This window comes from Scatophagus argus, chromosome 13 (assembly GCF_020382885.2).
Source record: "Scatophagus argus isolate fScaArg1 chromosome 13, fScaArg1.pri, whole genome shotgun sequence".
Classification (NCBI taxonomy): Eukaryota; Metazoa; Chordata; class Actinopteri; family Scatophagidae; genus Scatophagus; species Scatophagus argus.
Window position 1 is genome coordinate 4,458,486 of NC_058505.1, and position 15,775 is coordinate 4,474,260.

Here is a 15,775-nt window from a genome sequence, read left to right on the forward strand (position 1 = left end):
TGGCATGATTTTATCATAAAATCAATTTAAAAAAATATTAGCCTTAATGGAACAGTTAATCAGACACTGTTGCAGTATACTTCAAGGTATTAATTTCTTTTTGGTGAACAAGAGTCAAGTCTTTAATGAGTTACAGGATGGAGACCCGAGGAAGCACAAATATATCAATGATTTGGGCGCCATGTTAAAACAGATGTGGGATTTTAGATTGCCTTCAGGTGCTGTCAGATATCTCTTTCACAAGTCCCACGTGATGGAATTAGGATCCGGCGTTAGTGATGATTTTAGAACGTTGGAGGAGTTTTCGAGCAGCACGTGAAAGCAGCATCAGGCAGCGTTCAAGCTCCCAGGTGGATCGGACGGACACGCCCTCTCCTGGGAGAACGACGTACAGGTAAATGGTTATGGAGAAAAAAACCAAAACTGGATCAACTGGTTTCGGTGAACTATCCGCTTTATGAAAACCACCACAAGTCTCGCAGAGCGGTGGGAAGTCTCCATCCATTTTTTTCCTTTTTTTTGTTGTTGTTGAGGGAGCACCATCGACCGTGTAGTGAGTGAAAACAACCGACAGTATCAACACGAGAAGGTCACAAAGTCTTACTGAACACCTCAGCAAGCAGCAACGGAATAACTAAACACTAAACAAACCCAAACTTAGACAAGCTAATGGTGAGTTAAATTCCTGTTTTTATATATATATTTTTTAAATGGCTAGTTAACTTTCGTGTTGAAATACGATATCGCTAGTTGCTGAAATATGTCCAAATAAAGCATGAGTGACGATGGAAATGTGTTGTCTGACAGGAGCGGTACGATCAACTGGATTTGGACTTGGAGTGCGACGGAGGAGACGTAACTGTGAGTAGATCTTTTTTATTTTAACTTCAGTCTGCACAGTTTTCTCTTTGCTAAGCTCAGTTAACGACGGTGTTTTTGCAGTTTCCCGACCTGACCTCAATCTGTGTGTCTGCATCAAGCGTGTGAAAGTTGATGCATTTTCCGATGTGCTGCCTCCGTACTGCTGCACAGTGGACTTAGCATTAAACAGTTACTGTGAGGGCAACATTTCAGCTTTAAGTTGGGTGCACAGTGTAGAAACTGTAGCCGAGTCGTCATGGCCGGATTAACCTACAAGGTGGCTCCAGGGCAAAAATGTGCCGCTGGGCCCCCCATTAACCCCCTCTACCAGCACACAGCTGGAACAGCGGAGGCCTGGTTATTCTTTATTTCCTCACTATCAGCAAATACCATGAAAAACCTAATTGAAATTGATGAAATTCAGACGGCTACAAACAACTTAAACAGAAGTAAATGCTGCATGTGTTTGGGACTACATTAGCAGCAGATTAGCACACATTATATGGTTTTGTGAGTCAAAATAAACTACAGTGCCCATGTTTGTGGTAATTAAGATGCATACACATATTTCACAAACAGCATCTCAGGTAAGTGATCACAAACCAGTTGGCACACAGTAAACATGGACCATCAGCAATGTCGCTGTCCTACTGTGATGTAGTACTCTCATGTACAGTGTAGACATTATGTATTTTTTGCATACTTACTCTTTTTATCACGCTGTGCACTGACTAAAAAACTCTCTGGCGTTACGTTAGCAATAGTCATACGTATTTAACTAGTTTCCTATACATCAGCGACATGTGAAACCTGCGAAATAAAGTATTACAGTTGGTGTTTTATGATGATGATCACCGACTGAATTCACAAACTTTTTCATTAACCACTGCATCAATCCTCTAAATTTTTTCTGTTCTCTATCCACTCTGTTTATGGTGTAATTCAGTGTCTGCTTAGTATTCTTAAGCAGGCAAATTGAGCTACAGGCATAGAATTTACCCCTAATTTATTGTCATCTGGGTTTCAAGTCCAGACATGAACCCATTCACGTGTCCAGACTTGAAATTTGGACATGAAGCTGGACTGTGAGATAAGAGCCAGTAAATGCATCTTTTCATCCATGCAGTCATCAGTTGAATTTCTGCTGACTCACAGGTCACGCCAGCGAATGTTAACCCTGTGTTAGTCACTCTCTCTGAATGAGGCCTGTTTGTCAGAACTGAAACCACTCTACAGACTTGTGTTGTGTTTTTATCCTTGGTGTGCTGTACATGAGAATTACTTCCTAAATTTAACTCTCTCTTTTTCACTCCTGATACAGCAGAAAGCAACGTTATTCGGCGGGATGTTCAAAAAATCCTCCAGGTCTGCAGAACCATCCGTCCAAGCTCAGGTGATGTCGAATTAGTAACTCTCTTTGATTTAAATCTAGGACTTCTAATACTTAACACTGTTTAATCCAGTAGATCCCTGATAAAACGTCTCTTGTAGTGCACAATTCAGAGGTGAATCTTCGGACATAACCTGTTTGTGGGTTCGAACTACTTGATTCGGCTCACATGGGCTCTGTGTTGACTTTACAGGACACTTTATCAGTCACCAGTGAACTTTCAAAAAGCAGCGACAGTCTGACTGACAGCAGCGCCAAGGTGACGGGTTGTGTTTTATTTTCCCGTTCAAACCCTATTTCTCATCATCCATAACTAATGTTATAAATCACTGACACAAACCAGTTGAACAGATGTGTTTATTAACATTTCAGGAGAAAGGAGGCATGTTTAAAGGAATGTTTAAGAAGACGACCAAAGCTGCCAAAGAGGGTCAGCCACAGGTTTGTAGTGGCCTTCACTGACACGCTGTGCTGCACATCTGATTGATCTGTTTTCGTAAAAGTAGCTGATATTTACCCGGAACTGAATCCTTTAGTTGATTAATCAATAAGTTGATCAACAAAAGATAAGTCAACCACTATTTGACTTGTTGATTTGCCATTTATCAACAACATTTGCTGGTTCCATCTTTTCGAAAGTGAAGATTTGCTGCCTTTTGTATTTCAGTGTAAATTGATTATCTTTGAACTGTTGGCAGGATAATAAATTTAAATCACCTTGGACTCTTTCTGGACATTTTTAAGGATTTTCTGACATTTTATAGACTAAACAGTTCATTAAGTGATTGCAAAAGTAATCAGTATGTTAATCAATAATGACATTTATCATTTGACGTGACTGTCCTATGTAAATACTACTTGTATGGTTAGAGGTTACTTGAGGTAAAAAAAAACAACAAAACAAAAGAAACAAAAACGTGTTTCTGGTTGTCTTTATTTTGACATTTGAGTTTTAGGAGTTTATTTGCATGTTTCGCTGATTTAAAAGAAAAGTTGTGTCTCTGTGTTGTATAGAAAATGCAGATGAGATGTTAAACTTTTTGTCTTCATCCTTTTTAGGACAGCCTCTCATTACAAAACCCTGAATTCTCTGTCAGTAGCGACAGCTTAACAGAGAAGCCTTCAAAAGTGAGTTTACTTCCTGCTTTGTGATATTTCTGGATTTCCCACACAAGTTTGGCCTGTTTGTTGGTCTGTGAAAATAAACCTGCACTTCTGTCTTCAGGAGAAGTCAGGTGTGCTGGGTGGGATACTGAAACGATCTCCTAAACCAGGTCATGTCCGGAGGCCTTCACAGGTGAAACAAAATCTTCTGTCACGTGTCTGATATTTCATCCGGAGAATATAATGGTCAGCTAAATGCCTGACGTGTAAAATGCTCGTTTATTTTAATAAAAGGCTGATGGATATTTGTGTGTTGCAGGATCTTTTGGACGCCGACTTCGCAGCCGGTAACGACAGCTCGTCTGAAAACACCACAAATAAAGTGAGTCTCATCAGCCAGCTCATTTCTTATGATACAAAAACCTTCAAAATCACAAACAAAATCCAAGTCCTGCGATGCTGCTGTAATCATTTGGCTTTTAACTGCTCTGCTTTAACAAATCGACAACTAAAACCATCAGAGATCGCTGCTTGAACGAAAGGTGCCACAGTTACATGGCAGACTCAGAATTACTACATTGGAAAACAGTACAGAAAACAAAACACAAAACCTGACAAAAAATCTAAAATAAAAACAGAATATTAATAATCAAAGGACTGAAACAAGGTGTTTCTCGGCTACTGTGCCAAACACTGTTAACAGACTTAAACCGACAACAGCTGAGCTCTGACCTGAGCGTTAACTGGTGACCTGTCAGTGATTCTCATGTGATTTCGCTGACGGTGGCCGTGTAGGCCTCCACTCAGTGGACGGTGAGTTTGGGAAGGGTGTGTTTTTGTTTTTGTGGCTGTTTGGAAGCGTGAGCTGAAGCTGCATGCATCAGCTGTTTGGAAGACGTGCCGGGCAGAGTGTGAAACGCTGAATCCCTGCCTGTTCTGCTGACAGCTGCATCAGTACAGAATACAATACAACTTTTATTTTATGTCAAGCATGTTTACACTATAACGAATTATTATGTGACTGCTGTTTTTTTTTTTGTCAGGAGACAGGCGGGATGTTCAGCGGGATGTTTAAAAAACCTCTAAAGGCTTTCGGATCGAGGACACAGTCTCAGGTTAGCAGCTTAATAACCGCATTACTCTAAATTGTAAGAACAGGATTTATGTTAACTGGTTGATGTTTTGTTTCTTGCCTTCAGGACGATTTGTCTGCCCCCGGCGAGCTCTCAGGCAGCACCGACAATCTCTCTGAGAATAACAACACTAAGGTGAGTCACGTTAAACTTTACCTTTTAAACTTTAGCCCCCCCCCCTCAATCCCCAAGCGACACAACACTGCAAGATCACCCGTAAGAGCAAAACGGAATAATTTGAAGTGTCGGCTCTGTTTTCTCAGGACAAAGGAGGAATGTTTACTGGTGTGTTCAGAAAAAAAGGCACTAAATCTCAGTCTCAGGTAAGAAGGCCAAGTTTTATTCAGTGACGCGCTTTCATTTCAAAGAGTCCAGCATCCTGTTGGGGGATATTTTGTGACATGAAACCAGAACAAAAAAAGGTTTCATTCAGTTTCAGCAGATGTATTAAGGGGAACTTTGGTTCCTGGTTTGGTACAACATTGGAAGTCTCCGACTTTGGCAATAATCTCATAAAAAAGTAGCTTTGATATTATATACATATTATATAAAAGTTTTCTAAAATGGCACACACTTACTTCAAAATAAAACACTTGAGTAGGTCGTTACGTTCTGACTGCATCTCTCTGTTTAGGATGATTTGTCTCTGGAAGGCGAACTCTCTGCCAGCAGTGACAGTCTCGCAGAGAAGACTTCAAAGGTCAGATATGAAGCTTTTCAGGTCTACTTGGACCTGCACTGCATCCACACTAACAAGAACATACGGTCAATAAAATCAGTTTGCTTTGGATTCTGTCAGGGTGAAGCGATAGTGAAGATCCTGAAGAATCCTTTCACCTCCTCATCTCAGGTAAGTTCATCTCACACTTTGTCCTGCATCATATAAAGTGCATTACGCAGCCAGTGCTTTGTTTTGTCGGTCATGTTTCAAGATAAATGACATGCTGGTAATGTGTCATAACAGGGAAAGGAGAAGGCCGAACGCTCAGGAGAGTCAAATGAGAATTTGTCTTCTACTGAGAAGCCCAAAGCCAAGCAGGTGGGTTGTAAAGCCGGAGTAACTTGATCTCCTCCCTGTTGCTTTAACACATCATTTTGTCTGAATGTTTAGGAATGAGATCTGCTGTGACGTTAAGGTGAGCGTGAGGGCTGTTTAATGTGGACATTATTATTGTCTTTGTCTTATTTCAGAACGGTTTCAGTGCGATGATGAAGAGCACGTTCTACACTGACAAGCAGGTAGGAGGCCGACGGTTTGTCATCCGCCGCATCGCACTTCTCTGGAACCAAATTAATATTGTCTCTGATGAGGCACTTTGGCTAAACTATCTGCTGTTCGTATTTTGTGATAAACATTGGCTTCACGTGCAGGAGAAGAACGCCGACTCTGGCTGTGAGGAGGTATTGGACAGCGGAGAGGTTCAGCCCAGCCACAAGCAGGTTTGTAGGTTTTTGTCTCTTGGCTTCAACCGCCAGTTTAATTTCTGTACGCTTTTCTTTCTTTCGTGTCGCTTACTCCCTTGATCTCGTTTGGCATTCAGAGTAAACTTGCTGGGGCGATGACAAAGCTGAATCCCTTTCGATCCGCAAACAAAGTAAGGAAGGTTTAGATGAGAACCTTTTGATGGTTTCTTTTAAGGAAAGTGTGTGTGGAAAGAGACTGTGCAGCATCACGCTTGTGTTTCTCATGAAAGTGGTGATTTATGTCGTCTTCCTGCAGCATGAGAAACAGGCGACCTCAGATGACGAAGATGCGCCTGCGAGCAGCGAGAGGTCATCGGGCAACAAACAGGTGCTTCCATATTATTTCGCTGTGTTATACCTTTAGTTTGGCATCACGTTTTCGACACTTAACCGGTTATTTTTATTCGGGGTAGAAAAGCTTGTACACTTTGTTTGGCTGTTATTAATCAAGAGGAAGCTTGTCACTTCCTAATCTTCTGCTCTTCCCCCAGCTTTGTGTGTGGTTTTGTTCCCATGAGAGGCAAGTGAGAGGGGTTGTGAAGCACTTTGTCTTATTTGGGCGGGAAAAAAGGAGTCAAAGGTTTGGGAGAAGCAGCCTGCTTGGTCATGTTGATGTCGCCAAACTTTAAGTCTTTCAAGTCACAGCGACCAGTTTCAAATATCAGTTCTCTGCTTGTCTTTCAGCTGTTTTGTTTTTTTTTTTTTCACCGACTAGACAAAATTGTTTTCATGCAATTTATGTGTAAACAGGCCACTTTATGAAAATTTACTATTTTCTAGTTCTACATTGATACAAATCCCTTAGATTTGCCAAAGGTTAGGGGTTAAGGTCACGTATTTTGTTCCTAAATTATCTCAAACCTGGTGTGACCTTTCTGTTACTTATCGGCCGACATGTACTGATCCATCTGCAATGCCGTCAGCCAGTATTGGCCATATATATGTATATATATAGTATATAGTATATGTGACGCTGAAGAGTGGTGGCAGATGGGACGCGTTCCCTTAAATCTTTCATTGAGGTGTCCCCCGTCTCTCTCAGAGCACAGTGGTTGGAGCCATGTCCAAACTGAACCTGCTCCGATCTGCGAATAAAGTAACTACACGGTCGATTGTGTTTGGGCTCGGTGGAGGTGTGACAGTCGAGATGCTTTAGGCAGCGGTGATGGGACTGTGATATGGAGTTGGTGTTTGTAGGGAGTTTTGGTTGATTTTAGCAAGAAGTAATGGATGTGCTGTGCACTTAAAGGACCTTTCGTACATCGTATCCTGTTCACTACACATCGCACTCACAGCTAATCATTTTATGAAAAAAATAATTGGATTTCGGGGTGTATTTTTCCTGTTCTGGGAAACCGCTGTTTTCCATTCATTTTTGTACAATATGAAAATCAATGACTGTTTGACATTACATGACAGGCCACTATGATGAATCATGCAAGATGTGATTCAAAAGTCAGACATTTGATTTTCATGGCGTAGAACAAATGAACGGAAGACAATGGCTGCCTGGAATAGGAGGAAATTTAAATAATGTTAAAAATCTAGAGCATGAAAATGATCAGCAAGAAGGTAAAGTAGTAAACGAGTGTGGGCCTTTGACTGCTGCCTAAGTGGTCTGATTTTGATTGAAGCAGTTTTAATTGCTAACAATAAACGTCCTTTATTCAGAAAGACGCTGAAGACACAGAGACACTCAAGAAGGACGAGAAACAAGTGGAAGAGAAGCCAAAAGTGGTCAGTCTATTTTTCGCATCGCTCATGAGTCATCAGTGACCGCACACACACACACACACACACACACAGAAAGACACACACAGCTGATCAACTTCTGTCAAAAATACCCTCTCTCCTCACACTCCTCCTCTTCCATACCTTCCTCCCATCTCCCTTCCTCTTTACCTCCGCTAAGTCCTGCCTGCTCTTTGTCAGAAGTCCTCGTCTCTCTGCTCCACCACACTGTGTGACTCTGTGTGTGTGTGTGTGCGTCCTTGTCAGGTCAAAAGCAACATGATCCAGCGAGAGAGGAAAGACAGAAGTGAAACGCCACCGGTTCCACCCAGACCAGCTGAAGAGGTTTGCAAAGCTGTGCAACACACTGTTCTTACTTCTGCTCTGGCTGTTGCGTTGAGTTGTTAAGGCTGTGATCTCTGCACAGGAGCTGAAGAGGACATCCACCCACGGCCCCGTAAAACCAAGAGGAACGGAGGATAACCAGGTACTGTGCACGCCACGCGGGTTTACTAAGTGATCAGAGGGACGTCTGTGAATGTCTGCTAAACTCAGAGGTTGAGGTGTCTGTTAAAACAGTTTGTGATTTCATTTTTCAGTAAGCAAGCAGAAAGCGTGAACGTTGTGTTCTGTGCTTCCATATGTCATGATGTGTACACATGGAAAGGAATTCTCTGATATATTGAGTATCAGAGGAAAAAAGTCTTTTATTTTGTCCTCCGCAGGACTTCAAGGAAATGATCTCCAGAGAGAAAAAAGCAAAACCTGCAGAAACGCCGGCCAGACCCTCAGAGGAGGTGGTTTTTAAGCGTTCAGTGTTCAGGGAGTTGTGGTTGTTAGTGATGAGTATCGATGCCGGTTTTTTAGCTCTGCGGTTAAGCAAATGTTTCTGGTTTAATTTCAGGAGCTGAACAGAGCAGAGAGATGTGGTCAGCCAAAGCAGAAGAGCAACCATCAGGTGCTGCCAGAATACAAGTGTTAGACCAGTCCAGTGCTTTGCTGATATTTTGGACCAGTACTGGCTGTTAAATGTTGAATATCAGTCATTGGATATAATGGAGGTTTCCACAGCTATAGCAAAACCCCAAAACTTTAAACATAATTTCACCTGTCACAAATTGCACGGTTGTAATTTCTGGCAAAGTGATTGTCGAATATCTAGACTGAATTTTAGCGTTAAAAAAATGTAAATTCATTAATATCACCAAACGTAATTAAAATCGGATAACTTTAATTTGCCGCAGAACCAGTCAGATGATGAATACCTCGGAAAAGATGAGTCTGCTGAAGCCAAAGAGGGGGACGAGGCGAACGCTCCCGAGAGCAAAGCAGTAAGTTCATCTCTTCATCACATCACATCAGACCGTATCAGTTTTCTGATGTTCAGTCTGAAGCTCAGAAAATGAATTAACGCACAAAACTTCTCAAACTAAAAGTCCTCTGGTTTGTGTTGTCAAAGCTTTAGCTCCGACGCGTGCGGCCCGGACGTCATTCTGTGCGTTCAGTGTTACGTTTTCAACAGCATGTCGTTACAGCAGCTCGTCCTCAATGTATGTTTGCACTGAGTGGAATATTTAAACAAAAGATTCAATATTTGTCATGGCTTCATTACTATTCATGTCAAGAAAAGTTTTGTGTTATTTCATGCACATTTCTTCAGAATTCAGCTGGATGTATTTAGTATCCGTTGTATTATGAAATGAGGTGGTGCTGGTTCATACAGCATGAACTGGTACATCTCAAAGTGATAATAGTAGATGGTAACGACATCAGACTGCTAAACACTAAAAATAGCTGAATATCTGAGGGACAAAACAGACACATGACACATTCGCAGAGCTGTAAGACTCCTGCAGCAGACGACGCGAGCACCTCTCTCATTCAGCTACATGATGAAATGTGGTCCTTCCAGTTGTTGCTCCTCATGTCAGCTAACACTCAGAGCCATTTTTCTTACAGACCAAGCTGAAGAAACACAAGCACCATAATCCGTTCATGCCGCGTGTTGCAGCCAAGGTACATGACAGTGTGTGTCAATGTGCTTACCTCAGTTTGTTATATGTGTTGACATATTAGCTCCTCGCATTGTTTTTACACGATGTTAGAATTTCAATTTGTATTTTAAATAAGGATAGAATTCATATACAACTTTAAGTTACTTTATTTTTTTCTTCCGGGTACTTATTTACACTTTGTTATGTTCACATGTTTACGTCAGGCTCCATCTGATGATGAAGGGCTGAAAGAAGAAGACGAGTCCTCATCCAAAGAGGCAAAACAAGACGAGGAGGTCTTATTTCTTTCTACTTTTTATTGCCGTGTTGTTTGATTAAACAGTTCTTAAGTTGTTTTTTTTAAATGATAGTCATCAGCGACAAATGTTCATTTTCCTGTAATTACTCAGAATTTGAGCCGTATCTCCCTGAGTAACCCTCAAACTCTGATTTTTCTTTTTAGACAAACGTCAAGAAGCCAAAGAGACACAACCCCTTCATGCCTCGGGTCAAGGTGACACTCAGACATATGACATGAGAAAACTAGTTTGTCGAGCAGTTCACATCACTGAGGACAACAGGATGGGAACGTCTTCCGCATCCTTACATGCTAAACAAAATAATCAGATGTTTTTTTTTTGTGTTGTGTTTCATGTGTTTCTACATGTCGCTGAACTGGAGAAACTTGAATTAGAATAGACTGATCCAGGACTACGTCATGCTACATGTCACGGTCCTACACTCCACATCCACCCATTTCAGGCATCCTTTCCCTGATATGCATATCTAATTAAGCTCCTTAATCGGCAAATGTTGAATATTCAGCCAATCAGAAAAAAAAAGTTGAATTGATGGATTGGATGTTAACCAACAAAAAAATCTTAAATCGCAACAACTCATGTAAAATCCATGGTTGTGTCAGAAATGACTTCCTGCCTGCTACTTCATGTTGATTGTTGTTTGCAGGCTCCGTCTGATGACGAAGGGCTGAAAGAAGAAAATGATTCTTCTTCCAAAGAGGAAAAGAAAGACGAGGAGGGCAAAGACAAAACAGAGGAGGTGTTTATATCTCCATTTTAGCTTGTTACTTAAACAGCTCTTGTTTTTTTTGATTTTTAAATGGATAGGAAGAAATGTTCATTTTGCTGTAATTGCTCCGAATTTTTCCTGTGCCCTCCTCACTCAACTCTGATTCTTTTCTTTTTAGACAAAAGTCAAGAAGCCAAAGAGACACAACCCCTTCCTGCCTCGGGTCAAGGTAACATTCAGTCATATGACATGAGAAAACTTGTTTCCTCCCCTTTAACTCAACAGCAAACTGCATTTTGGGGTCATTGAGCAATCCACTTAATTAAGGACAACACATGTTCCTCACCCTCGCGTTCTAAACGAAACAATCAGATGTTTATTTCTCCAGACTGTTTGTCTGTTTTTGTTACCTGTCGGTACCTGCTAAGAGAAAATATGCAGCCTTGTCATGTTATTTTGCCAAGGTTAGTGAGTTAGCATAGCTGAAATTCCAAACACATAACTACCTTTTATGAGCACTGATTGAAAGGGAAGATAAAGTTACTTAAATAAGCTATTATTCCATTAATCTTTTGTCCTCTTTTTGGGTTTTTTTTGGTTTTGCAGCTCATTTTTAATGATTTTTATATAAATAGATTTTATATTCATTTTACAGTTGCTCCAACTGTGTGTTTGGGTGTGTGTGTTTGTGCTCTTTGGTTTCAGGGCAAAGTTATACAGAGGAACACACAGGACGGCGGTGCAGGCAACACAGCTGAGGTATGCAAAATAAAATGTTCCTCATGCGTTCTTTCATCCCTCGCACATGTTGAGCTTTACGTTTAAAGCAGCTTTAAACCTTTTCCCTCGCAGTCTCTGTCGGCATATTTGTCGACTAGACTGATGTGTTTCAGTCTTACTCACTGTGGTTCAGGATTACAAAAGGTCTGTTTCAGTCATCCGACCCGACCCTGGAACCTGCCTCATTCTTTTGTTTGTCCCCGGGGTTCCCACTCAGCTCCCAGCAGAGACTATTATAGTTAACATGTGTGTTGTTTTGTTTTTCTTCTTCCTGTCGTGACATGTAACCCACCCCCACACCTTCCCTCTGACACACAGTGTTCATACATGGCTTTAACCAGGAAGGTAAGATGAGTGTAGGTTGCAATGTGTCCAGACTTGTTTCTCTGCTTCCTTTTTCAACGTGTTCATGGAGGATTTTGGCCATTTTACTTCTGCAAAAACAGCAGAAAGAAGTCAGTGCAATCAGAATCCCTTTCCCTACAGTGTCCTCCTTCTATGAGCATATACAGCATAAATATAAAGTGAAACTGACACTTTATGACTTGACTCGAATTTTTGCTCTTAGTCTACACAACGTACACTACAGCTCCAATGTAGAACAAGGTTTTTGGCTCAACAAACAATACACCCAAAACAATCCTGCTATTAATTTAGGATTTTAAGCTGTATTATTTCTGTTGTTTCAGGATGAAGGTACAAACAGGTCCTTGTTTGACCAGCTGGAGGATTTTCGTATTGACCCAGCACAGCCTGAAGACAGAGAGGTTGATTTCTGAAGCTCAAATACATCACCATTTTCACATTTCAGTATAATCTGATGCTACATTATTACCCATTTGGAATGCAAACATAAAACTGCAAACTCTAATGGTGTCTTTCAGGATGTGGAGAATCTTATGGAGTGGTGGAGCACAGTGGAGTGTAAGTCAGCATTAAAATATTTATCCACTTAGTTTGAATTGGGAGGGCTTTTTCTTAAAACACTCACATTTTATGACCAAAAGTATGTGAACATCTCTGATTACGTATTTAAGTGTGCTGTGTTTTTTTGTGGTTTGGGCCCCTAAGTTCCAATTAGGAAGAAGCAGATTTTTATTAGTTATATACACATTTGGGGATGAACTGGAAACATGAGTGTTGGACTTCCAACCTCCAGTGTTTCTGTGAGAACAAATTCATATGGTGGAAAGTTTGAAAACAGAAGAGTGGAAGCTGTAAAAACTGTACTCCTTTCAGTACAATACTGTTTCATTACAAGATTATTTTTTTCATTCAGGCATCCTCTTTACAGTATATTTTGTTTCTTTTCTTTTCAACACAGACAACATCCAACAACATCATTAACGTATAGACATCTTAATGCCCATGCTTCTGAAATAAAATCACAGATGTTCTGGTGTGAGCATGCTTTTGGCCACGTGATATATCTAACATGAGAAAGCTAAATATAATTTTTTATTACTTACTCAGCTTGGGAAGACACGCCTCAAGATGATGACATGACAGAAAAAGAAGAGGCCAAGTAAGTGAAGGTTCAAATAGTTGTTAATATCATATTTTACTGCCTTTTTTTCTTTGGTCTCTTGAAGAGTCTGCTCACCATATGTTTTTTTTTTTCTCTTATGTTAAGTGGTATTCAGCCATGCAGCACTCGCTCTGAGTAATTTTTCTTAACTCCTCTCAGGGCTTTTGCTGTGACGGCAGAGAAGGTGCAGAAGGGCATCCGTGTCTTCAACAAGCTGTTCTCAGAGCGCGCTGAGAGCCTCTGGCAGCATGTCATCGACCTCAACAGCATCGCAGACGGTCTGGACAAGTTCAGCAAAAACACAAAGATTGCACAAATCACCGGTGGCTCCACCAGTGCCATCGGGGGCGTGGCCACCATTGCCGGCCTCGCCCTGGCACCGGTCACCATGGGAACCTCCTTGATTGTGACAGCAGTGGGATTGGGTGTCGCCACAGCAGGCGGTTTGACATCAGCAGGTGCCGGCATCTCCAACCAGGTCAACAACTCAATGGACCGCAAGAAGGTGGAGAAGATTGTGCAGGATTATCAGGAGAAGATGGTCGACCTTAACAAGTGCCTGAAATTCATCAAGCAGGGTATCGAGAACCTGAAAAGGTTCGACCTACTCAAGATGAAAAAACATGCCTACAATCGTGACTTCCCTGTGCTCAGCACTAGTTTCTATGAGGACGGTGCCATGGCAGGAAAGGCGATCCTAATCAACGCTAATGAGATCATGCGTGTGGTGCAGATTGCCAACGTGGCAGGCAGCACAGCAGCCAGAGCAGTCCAGATCGCCAGTATGGCCACTGGTGTGCTCACCGGGCTCTTCGTAGGTATGGACATCTACTTTGTGGCCAAGGACTCTAAAGAACTCAAAAAAGGGGCCAAGTCAGAGTTTGCTGCCAAAATCAGGGAGGTGGCTACACAGCTGCACGACGGTCTGGTGGAGCTCAATGCAATCCGAGAGGAGCTGCAGTCCACCACGCCAGAAAACAAGGACGCAGGCAGTGATATAGCTGATCCGGACAGTGACAAAAAAGACAAAGATAACAAACATGACAGTTCAGATGAAGATGAAATCGACCGGATTAAAAAAGCCATTAAAAAGGACATTGAGAACCGAGAATATGTTTGACATAAACTTAAAAACCGTCCTTTACTTGTCAGTTTCCCAGTTCTCCTGCAAAACATTTTCAATGCACATTTGAATGCACGGGCTCAAAGCTCCGGCAAACCTCTGCATTATTAGCATCTAAGAGGTGGTTGGTGCCTACTTCTTGAAATGGAAAACCAGAGAGGAGACTCTCACTGTCATTGATATACACTTGTTTCTAAAACTGTCATGAAGCTGGACTTTGAGGAGCCTTACTTCTTAAGTCTAAACAGCATTTACTCTTCCGGAAGGGATCTGAGGTTTTTCAGTAGATAAAGCATCGTATCTGCATCTCAAGCAGTTGTGCCAATGTGTGAAACTGCTGTGTTGCTTAGAGTTTCATAAAGGTGTGTTGGTTCATATTGAAACACAAGGTATTTTGATGCAATGTAGAATTTAATTCCTTATGTTGTTTTATTTGGAGGTCGGGGCTGAAACAAAACTATCTGTGGAAGTTTTCCAAGTCTTGTTTGACTTGGTGATATTTATCTCAGAATGGTAGTAATATTTGTTTGAGTGTTTTTACAAAAGAGACAATAAAATGACAAAATCACGCTGACAAAAAGACAGAATGGGGTTCCACCAACTGTTGGTAAAACCGTCAGTATGATTTTAAGTTCTTAGTAGCTACTAGCTACTTTCAGTCAAAGTGGGTTTGCACAATAAAACTAAAGGAATTTTTTAAGCTAGTAAAGGCTTTAATGTGTAAATAAGTTGATAGAAACATCTGTAGTGTCAAAAGCAGTCAAGTGAAGCCTTTTACTGTAGTGTAACTTTTTTGATTTTTTTATGTAGTTTGTGGTATATGTTGTTTCTTCGCTCTAAAGTAATTATTAAATAGCATTTGTGTGTCAGGTCAGATATGTCTGCCATGTTTAATTTTATTTCAGTCTACGCTGTGGCCTTATGTTAGCAACAGTAAGCCTATCGGTTGTAGCCGATGGTTCGTTAGCTTAGCTAACATTAGTGTCATCATTTGGCTTATTAGCTGGGCTACCGTTCCACCTAGCAGCTGCTGGACGTCAGTATTAGCAGCAGCTAAAAACTGCCTTATTTCAGACTGAATTGTCAGCTCATTACACTCCCTTTCCGTCTGAACTTCATATTTATTTGTCTCGATCAGGGTGTTGTTCATTCGGTGATACCTTTTTACGTGCAATATATTGTAGAACTTTATGTGTAATAAATGTAAAACTGATTATTAAAGGGCATAAAACATTTTGTCAATCTGTGCGTGTATATGTCACCGAGCAAGCACTTGACTTCCTTCCACCAACTACTGTGCACTTACTGAGTTGGTGTTTTCTCAGTCACCAACCAAGATAAACTTGTCTTTCAAAATGTCCTTAAGCACTGTTTACTTTTCTTCAGAGATTTCCATGACATCTGCTAGCTGCAAATGTTGCAGTATTTCGGTCATTGTTTACAGTTTTGACCAAATACTTAAAAAACACAAAATACTAATATACTAGTTTGAATTTGTGTAGTTGGACTTCTGTCCCATTGTTTGCACCTCTGACACACCTGTGGTGCTTTCAGGTGTGCAGAGATTCTTTTCATAGCATTTGGAGGATCGCTGCCACTTACTACTTAACACGATTTCTGTTTAAATTTGCAAACATA

The 15,775-nt window shown here is 41.1% G+C and overlaps 1 protein-coding gene across 4 annotated transcripts; it reads left to right on the forward strand.

The window, feature by feature from the left end:
- Nucleotides 1–325: 325 nt before the first annotated feature.
- On the forward strand, nt 326–15,373 carry apol1 (apolipoprotein L, 1). Of its 4 annotated transcripts, none has more exons than XM_046409084.1 (35): nt 326–672; nt 808–861; nt 2,183–2,254; nt 2,445–2,510; nt 2,624–2,692; nt 3,311–3,379; nt 3,477–3,548; nt 3,675–3,737; nt 4,399–4,470; nt 4,555–4,623; nt 4,752–4,811; nt 5,123–5,188; nt 5,288–5,338; nt 5,453–5,527; nt 5,680–5,727; nt 5,860–5,928; nt 6,030–6,083; nt 6,209–6,280; nt 6,995–7,048; nt 7,624–7,689; nt 7,951–8,028; nt 8,111–8,170; nt 8,409–8,480; nt 8,588–8,641; nt 8,928–9,014; nt 9,643–9,699; nt 9,902–9,973; nt 10,141–10,191; nt 10,644–10,736; nt 10,885–10,935; nt 11,412–11,465; nt 12,176–12,253; nt 12,371–12,410; nt 12,960–13,011; nt 13,174–15,373. In XM_046409084.1, exons 1-35 carry the CDS (start codon nt 670–672, stop codon nt 14,132–14,134), a joined length of 3,084 nt encoding a protein of 1,027 aa, XP_046265040.1. In that variant the 5' UTR covers nt 326–669; the 3' UTR covers nt 14,135–15,373. The 4 variants fall into 4 exon arrangements, with proteins under 4 accessions (XP_046265040.1, XP_046265041.1, XP_046265043.1 ...); XM_046409085.1 differs by having other exon boundaries at nt 2,186–2,254; XM_046409086.1 differs by lacking the exon at nt 6,995–7,048 and having other exon boundaries at nt 328–672.
- The last annotated feature ends 402 nt before the right edge of the window (nt 15,374–15,775 follow it).

Coding starts and splice junctions, on each gene's coding strand:
- apol1 (XM_046409084.1), top strand. Junction 2,255..2,444: donor AACCATCCGTCCAAGCTCAG/GTGATGTCGAAT, acceptor TTGACTTTACAG/GACACTTTATCAGTCACCAG. Junction 5,189..5,287: donor TCGCAGAGAAGACTTCAAAG/GTCAGATATGAA, acceptor GGATTCTGTCAG/GGTGAAGCGATAGTGAAGAT.